This window comes from Mirounga angustirostris, unplaced genomic scaffold, assembly GCF_029215605.1.
Source record: "Mirounga angustirostris isolate CCGP_5_RB_7025 unplaced genomic scaffold, mMirAng1.0.hap1 SCAF_12, whole genome shotgun sequence".
Taxonomy (NCBI): domain Eukaryota; kingdom Metazoa; phylum Chordata; class Mammalia; order Carnivora; family Phocidae; genus Mirounga; species Mirounga angustirostris.
The window spans coordinates 11,770,865-11,779,741 of record NW_026991720.1 but is presented as its reverse complement, the minus strand read 5'-3'; the positions used below and the strand labels follow the sequence as shown (position 1 = coordinate 11,779,741).

Below are 8,877 nucleotides of genomic sequence, written 5' to 3'. Positions count from 1 at the left end.
TCACAAAAGGATAGGCACATAGATCAATGGAACAGAAGAGACAGTTGAAAAGTAGACCCACGCAAATATAGACAACTGATTTTTGACGAGGGCGCCAAGGCAATTCAATGAAGAAAGGACATTTCTATCAACAAATGGTTCTGGAACAATTGTTATCCATATGCAAAACAAAACAAAACACCTCGACAAATTCTTCTCACCTTATACAAAAGTTAAATTGAAATGGACCATGGTCCTAAATATAAAAGATCAAATGATACAACTTCTCAAAGAAAACAAGAGGAAGTTTTTGTGGCCATGGGTCTGGCAGAGTTGTTCAATATAACAGCAAAAGCACAATCCATTAAAGAAAAATTGATAAATTGAAACTTCTCAAAATATCAAACTTTCATTCTGTAAAAGATATTGTTAAGAGAATGAAAAGACAAGCCATGGACTAAGAGAAAATATTTGCAAAGCATTTAGGTGATAAAGGACTTGTAACTACAATATATAAAGAATTTTTAAAATTCAACAATAAGCAAGCAACTAGATTTTTAAAAATAGACAAAAATCTGTAAACACTTTACCAAAGAATATATACTCATGTCTAATTAGTATATAAACAGATGGTCAATGTCACTAGTCATTAGGTAAATGCAAATCAAAATCACAATGAAATACTACACATCTAAAATGACTAAAAAAAACCCAAAACAAACAAACAAACTCTGCACACATAACACCAACAATGCCAGGTGCTAGTTAAGATGCAGAGCAACTAGAACTCTCACACATTGCTGGTAAAAATGAAAAACAGGGGGTGCCTGGGTAGCTCAGTCGGTTCAGCATCGGACTCTTGATTTTGGCTCAGGTCATGATCTCAGGGTCACAGGATTGAGCCCCATGTCAGGCTCCACACTCAGCAGGGAGTCTGCTTGAGATTCTCTCCCTCCCTTTGCCCTTCACCCCCTCCCCCTGCTTGCACACTCTCTCTCAAATAAATAAATAAATCTTAAAAAAAAAAAAAGGAAAGAAAGAAAAGAAAAACAGTACAACTACTCTGGAAAATAGTTCAGCAATTTCTTTAAAAGTTAAGTGCTTACTGTACAACCCAGATTTCCTATTTCTAGGACTTTGCCCAAGTGAAATGAAGATGTTGCATGTGAATGTTTATAGCAGTTTATTCATCATTGCCAAAAACTGGAAATGACTCAGATGTCTTTATAAGAGAATGGATAAACAAACTGATATATCCATACAATGTAATACTACTCAACAATAAAAATGGCTGAACTATAAATTCATTTAAATGGTTAAATCTTAAATACATTTTGCAAAATAAAAGAAGCCAGACCCAAAAGGCTACATACTGTATGAATCCATTTACATGTCATCTGGAAAGAGCAAATGTATTGGGACAAAAAACAAATTAGTGGTTGCTAGGGACTTTGGGATTGGGCTGGGGAGACACAGATAATTCTAGAGGGTTGGGGCAGGATGACTGGAGCATCCCATAAGGCCTGAAAGTAAGGAAATAAAAATAAAAATGGAGTCATATCAAAGACATAAGAGCCACCATGAAAGAGTTCCCAATGATCAAAGCTTGAACAATTTGAGCAACATTATAAATAAATATTAGATTGTAACAGAATAAATCTAAAATCCATGAGTATATACTAATGCAAATTAATGTTTGATTAAATAAATAAATGATGGGAAAAAAGAACTCTTCCTTACAGAAGATTTCTAATTAATACATGTAAAAGGAATGAAGAAAATAAAAAATTGGAACAGCACAGCAATGTAATTGTTGCAGTCAACATCTGCTAATGAATGCTGACATTAGTGGAGAAAGGTTTAAGGAAAAGCAAGATATTTGCATAGCTTCAAAGTATCTCCTCCAGAATATTACTGTGGAGGTTTTAATTATGTCCACAAATTCTTTGAGATTCCTCCTTCCAGAAAAGAAAGTTTAATTCCTCTCCCCTTGAGTATGGTCTAGATTCAGTGACTCACTTCAAATTAAGAGATTATGAAAGGGAAAAAAAAAAGGAACTTCACGGTGGAGAAAACTGGCAGATAGATGTCATCTTAACCAAAGATGCTCAAGTTTCCCATCACCACTAATAAGACATTGGCATCGTGTACCCCTTGCAATGAGAAGGATACCTCACCTTTGGAGTATTCCCCCAAATCCGTAACTCCAATCTAATCATGAGAAAACATAAGACAAACCCAAACCAAGGACTACTCTACAAAATACCTGGCCGGTACTCTTTTAAATGGTCATGGTCATGAAAGAAAAGGATAGACCAAGAATCTATTACAGATTGAAAGAGACTACAGACACACTAAGATTAAATGCAACATGGTATTCTAGATTGGATGTTGGAACAGGAAAAGGACATTAGTGGAAAACTGGAAAAATCCAAATAAAGCCCAGTTTAGCTACTAGTATTGTAACTGTGCTAACTTCTTTGTTCTGGTCATTGTGCCATGGTTATGTCAGATGTAAGCATTAGGGGCAGCTGGGTGAAGGGTATATGGGAATTCTCTATACTATCTTTACAACACATCTCTATGTCAAAAACTATTTCAAAATAATAAGTTAAAAATATACCAAATAAACTGAACTTTTTAAAGCCATTTTCTCTGTCCTTAATGGTTCAAAGTCTTCTTCATGAGTTTTCTTTGGTTAGATACACACTTGGATATATTTAGCAAACTGGGTATGTCATTCAGGTTCTAGTAATTCCACTGACTACTTTTAAAAAATCATCTCTTCGCCTAGAAAGGTCACCTCATCCCACTTCAGACTTCCCCTGGGAGTTCCTATCAACAACATTCTTCTTTCCATTGCAGGAAGCAACCTTGCCATAAGCTGTGACAAACAGAGCCTCTTATGAAGTGCCTCTGATGAATGGGGGCTGTGGCCCCTGCTCCTGCCCACTGCCTCTGCGCAGCACCCCAACACTGGGAAGTTTAGCTGCTGGCTGAGGTCTTGCCCCCTCCCTCTATTCTATTCCCCTATCCTCTCTATCTCCCACCTGTGTTTCACAGAAACACAGAGAACTGCTGTGCTCTCACTTAACCTTACTGTTCACATTCCCACACTTGATTTGGGCATCAGACCTGCAGAAGTTCAACATTTATGGGGGGGTAGAAGGTCCTTCTCTGTATGCCAGTCATTACAAAGAACTTATCTGAGCTGAGGGCCATTGATATGATCATTCATTAATTAGCAAGTATCTGGACTGCCTCCCAGGGGGTCAGGTCCTGCAGACTAGAGCTGGGAACAAGACACAGTGGTGAGTAAACAGATGAGCAGAGTCATCAAACTCTTAAGAGAGGCTGTTCCATTTCTCCCTGACAGTCGGAGGCCTGGGTCAGCAGAGTTGGGGAAGAGTCAGTGACAAGAAAAGCGTCATTTAGCTTGGTGATGTGTATTAAAGAGGACACGTACTGCATGGAGCACCGGGTGTTATACGCAAACAATGAATCATGGAACACTGCATCAAAAACTAATGATGTAATGTATGGTGATTAACATAACATAATAAAAAATAAACAAATTTTTTAAAAATTAAAAAAAAAAATATCAGAGGTCCTAAGCTACTTGTACAAGTGGGTGGAAATAAGCAGAGTTGTTTTTTACACTGTTTTTCAAGGGAAATATTTGGAGTTCAAAAGTAGGGACCTAAAGATGAGATGGTAAAATTAGTAACAACTTGTCTAAAACAGTTCATCAGGCCAGAAAACCTTTATAAGCTTTTTGACTTTTTTAAAAGAAGCCTTAAGTAAGAAGAAAACCAAATGTTATTAAGATTTTCAGAGACATCTCACTCACCAACCTTCTCTTTATTAGAATCATCACTCATTATGTACATTCATAAAAGTCCATTTACTCTGAATTGAGAAGTCAATTTTATCATTTGTCCTATGCTTACATTTTAAAATCAGAAGCAACCATCCCAAGATAAAAGTGACTCTTTCCTTCATCTCTTTTAGTTTTAATATTCCAAAATTGATTGGGTGACTTAGGTGCTGTTTTTACCCTAATGTTTGTTAGCCTACCTTGTAAAGGAATGGGGAACTTTTCCTTTGTTAACAAAACAAAATTCAACCAAGTACATTTAAAGATCTAACTGACTTTATTAAATGATTGATGAAATGGGCCACACCTCACCTGGCAAGTACAGAGGCACTTGGAAGAGTTGTACAAAACGGAAGGTTCATATAGGAAGGAGGGTGGGGCAAGGAAGTTATTAGGGAAAGAAAAGAAAAGATTGCTCTGGGCAAGGTCACTTTGTTTTAGGGGAAAGGGCAGAGGATCTGATCTTGCAGATTACTTCATCTTCCTTTGGGGGATGGAGAGAGCAAGTAACATATTACTTCTTTAGTGCTGACCAGAAAATTCCTGACTGACCAGTTAAGACAATATTTCTGGGGGAGATTGAAATTGCAATTAGATTGAGTATTAAGCCCCGGTTTGGGAACTCAGCTTAAGTGGCACCATCTTGGGCCTGCGGTTTTCTTTTTTTTAAATACCTTCAACCTTCATTTTTCCTAGTGTTCTCTTTAAAATGAAAGTGCATGTGTTTAAACATTTATACATAAAAGAATTTATTATCTCTCAAGTAATTTGTTTTGCAAAAAATTTCTATCTCTTGAAAATTAGAGTCTTCTTGCCTTACTATTGTGATATTGTGAATAACGTCTTTCGTCCCATTTCTCCGGCAGAGCTCCTAAAGCCCTTGGAATTTCCGAAGGCATAAGCATTATAAAGGCGTCTTTTGTTATGTTAATGATGTGACTTTCAGACCACACCTAAACTGGGGTGGTTGCCAGGAGAACCAATCATTGATTAGAGGTTTGGAACTTTCAGTCCCACCCCCTGATTTCCAGAAAGGAGAGATGGGCTGGAAGTAGAAACAATCACCAGTGGTCAACGATTTAATCAGTCCTGCCTATGGAATGAAGCCTCCCTAAAAATCCCAAAGGATTGGGTTCAGAGAGCTTCTAGTGAACATGTGAGGTTCACTGGAGAGGGGATGGAAGCCACATACCTTGCCCTCCTCATCTCTTCCACCTAAACATTCATTGGTAGCCTTTATCATACACTTTATTATAAAGTTTATTATAAAACTGGTAAGCTGTTTTCTTGGGTTCTGTGAGCCACTTTGGCCAATTAATGGAACCTGAGGAGGGAATCCATGGGAACCTCTAATTTGCAGCTGACAGGTCAGGAGCACAGGTGACAACCTGGATTTGTGATTGGCATCTGGTATGGGGGCAGTCTTGTGGGACTGATCCCTTAACCCGTGGGATCTGATGCTATCTTCAGGTAGTTAGTGTCCGAATTGAGTTAAATTGTAGGACACCTGGCTGGTGTCACAGAATGGCTTGGTATGGGTAAAAACACACAACCCACAAACCCACACATGTGGGGACCAGAAGTGTCAGAAGTGAAGGGTTCTGTGTAAGAGTAAAGAAAATCTTGCAGATAGAAAGCTGGGCTACTTTTTTTTTTTTTAACTCAATTATTCTTCCCTTAAATAGTGAAGACATCATAAAAGACTATCAGGAAAAAAAATGTTACAGTCAAACAACCCTGAATTTAGTCTTTGGCACACACGAAAGGATCCACAGGTCCAGGAAGTATAAATAGTGGGGAAGAACATAGAATCTGGTACCAGGTAACTTGGGTTAGAATCCCAACTCTGTCTCTCTCTAGGTGTGTGACTTTGGCCTCAGTTTCCTCAGCTGCAAAATGTAGATAATAAAAGCACAGTCTTTAAAAATAAAAAAGTACATTCTTCATTGGGTTGCTGTGAGGCTTAAATGTGATAATATAAAGTGTTTGAAAAGTGCCTAACACATAATCAGAACTATATGTCTCTATCTCTATATGTCTTTGAATTTATTATTATTATTATCATTATTATTATTATTATTTTCAATCAGTTCCCTGAGGTCACAAGTGAAACTAAGTTAAATGGTGACTTGGTGGGGCGCCTGGGTGGCTCAGTCATTAAGCGTCTAACTGCGGCTCAGGTCACGATCCCAGGGACCTGGGATTGAGCCCCACGTCAGGCTCCCTGCTCAGCTGGGAGTCTGCTTCTCCCTCTCCCTATGCACCTCCACCCAGCTCATGCTCTCTCTCCCTATCTCCCTCTCTCTCAAATAAATACATAAAATCTTTAAAAAAAAAAATGGTGACTTGGTGGGGAAATGTTCAACTTAACTGGCTCTAGCCAAGGCCATGGCTCTCAATGCCATGTTAGTGGTTTATAAACCAGCATCTACTCAAGTCCTCCCCTGGGCCCTGTAACTGAACCAACACCAATACAACGGACATGGAAGAGGATTATAAAGCAAATCCTTCCATCATTTGCATCTCCAGATTTAGAGCTAAGAATTCTGAGATAAACAAATGGAGTGAATTTGGAAATGATGCATCAAAGACTTCCTCCTGTGACATGAAGAGTGGGAGCTATCAAGGATCTGCCTAACAAATGCTAGAGAGACATTTTCCTCCAGACACCAAAGAGGGGTAACAACTCAAGATGACTGAAACCTGCAATCCCCCAGAAAATGAATTGTCACCATTTCACATCCTCTGGATTTTAACAATTATAGGCACTGAATGCATCGTTGGTATCATTGCAAATGGGTTCATTATGGCGATAAATGCAGCTGAATGGATTAAAAATAAGGCAGTTTCCACAAGTGGCAGAATCCTGTTTTTCTTGAGTGTATCCAGAATAGCTCTCCAAAGCTTCATGATGCTAGAGATTACCTTCAGCTCAACATTCCCACGTTTTTATAATGAAGACCATATATATATGACATGTTCAAAGTAAGTTTCATGTTCTTAAATCATTGTAGCCTCTGGTTTGCTGCCTGGCTGTTTCTTCTACTTCGTGAAGTTGCTGATTTCTCCCACCCCCTTTTCCTCAAGCTGAAGTGGAGAATTTCCAGATGGATGTCCTGGCTTCTGTGGCTTTCAGTGTTTATTTCCTTGGGCTACAGTGGGCTCTTCTCTAAAGACATCTACACTGTGTATTGTAACAATTCTTTTATCCCCTCCTCCAACTCCACTAAGAAAAAATACTTCACTGAGACCAATATGGTCAACCTGGTTCTTCTCTATAACCTGGGGATCTTCATTCCTCTGCTCATGTTCATCCTTTCAGCTACCCTGCTGATCATCTCTCTCAAGAGACACACCCTCCATATGGAGAGCAAAGCCACTGGTTCCAGGGACCCCAGCATGGAGGCTCACATGGGGGCCATCAAAGCTACCAGCTGCTTTCTCGTTCTCTACATTTTCAATGCAGTTGCTCTATTTCTCTATATGTCCAACACCTTTGATGTCAACAGTTCCTGGAATATTGTGTGCAGATTCATCATGGCTGCCTACCTTGCTGGACACTCCATTCTACTGATTCAGGACAACCCTGGGTTGAGAAGAGCTTGGAAGCAGCTTCAGCCTCAAGTTCATCTTTACCTAAAAGAGCAGACTCCATGACTGACACCCACAGAGTACAACAGCACCCAGTCCAACCAACTCTGCCTTTCCCTTACCTCGACCCTTCTCTACCTCCTTTCTTTCCCAAACATGATCCTTTTACCTGATGTGTTTTTTTATAGAGAAGGCTGATTTTCATTTTTCTCTTTTGCTTCATGGGCACAATCATTGTGATGTTTGATATCCTTTACCTGAGCCTTCCTCCCCTTGCTCCATCTAAAGCAGTGATTCTACACGTTAAATCTCTGGGAGAGATTTTTGAAAATACCAATGTCCAAGCTTTACCCCTAAATCAAGTCAAAATTTTTGGTGTTGGAACTTAGACAATTCTTTTAAGTTCTCAAGGTGATTGTTTTCTAAAACCTAAAACAAAAATTTTTAAGATGCTCAGACTGACTTATAACAAGAGGAAAATTAAGACTACTTCGAGATATAAGTTTTCACCTATCAGATTAGCAAAGATCAAAAAGTTTGCTAACACACTACGTGTGATTATGGGGACCAGGCAATCTCATAAATTGATGGAAATATTAGTTGCTGCTTCCTCAAGTACAGTTTATAATACTCATGAAGGTACATACTTTTATTTGACAATTTTACTTGGGGGAATTTATCTTATAGATATATTTCAGTACATAAAAATAGACAGGTACCAGTTATTTATTGCAATACTTTGCATCTAAGATGGCCATATTTATTATTAAATGGAGCCACAACTAATGTTGAATCACCAATCTTCAATCTATGATAAACTCACCAAATAAAACTTATTCTACTTTCTCTTCCTATCTGTAAATAACTGGGTTAAATTCCTCCTTAAATAGAGACCCTGTTTCTTTCTTCAAGAAGATGCAAAGACTCTTCTTAAAGAGTCTTGTTTTCTGAACTTCCATGTCCATGGGCTTCTAAGACAAGATAAATAAAGTTAAAGTGCAAAATGTAAAGAAGACCTTGAAATTTTGAAATGTTCAATCCAGGAGAGAGATGCTACCACTTGAATCTATTCAGGGTAGGTCTGGACTTTGGGCTGCTTCGTTACTCATGACCTGTAGTGGAAAGGGCCACCCTGAGGAAGAAAGGGTGAACTACACTCCCCCATTTCATAACCAGCCTACAGGACAATCTGTAAACATGGACACCTCTGGGGGTGTCCTCACTGGGCCAAAGACTTAACTGTGTTGGCCAGTACTCCTCACCTGTGCCATCCCTAAAAGTTACCAGCAAGTAAATACGACTTGCTGTTGAAACCATGAAAGTCTTCCAGGAAGGAACATGACTGTTTCAGGTGTGAGTGTTAGACGTTCATCACTGGTTGTCATTTAATCCTTATCAAGGTTTTTGTTGTTTAAAAAAAAAAAGTATTT

General features: G+C 38.7%; 1 protein-coding gene across 1 annotated transcript; it reads left to right on the top strand.

Moving 5' to 3' along the window:
- Positions 1–6,548: 6,548 nt before the first annotated feature.
- Positions 6,549–7,513, top strand: LOC123836042 (taste receptor type 2 member 39). Its single transcript, XM_045865163.2, is given in 2 exon segments — positions 6,549–6,818; positions 6,821–7,513. Coding segments are annotated over 2 exon segments (963 nt in total).
- The last annotated feature ends 1,364 nt before the right edge of the window (positions 7,514–8,877 follow it).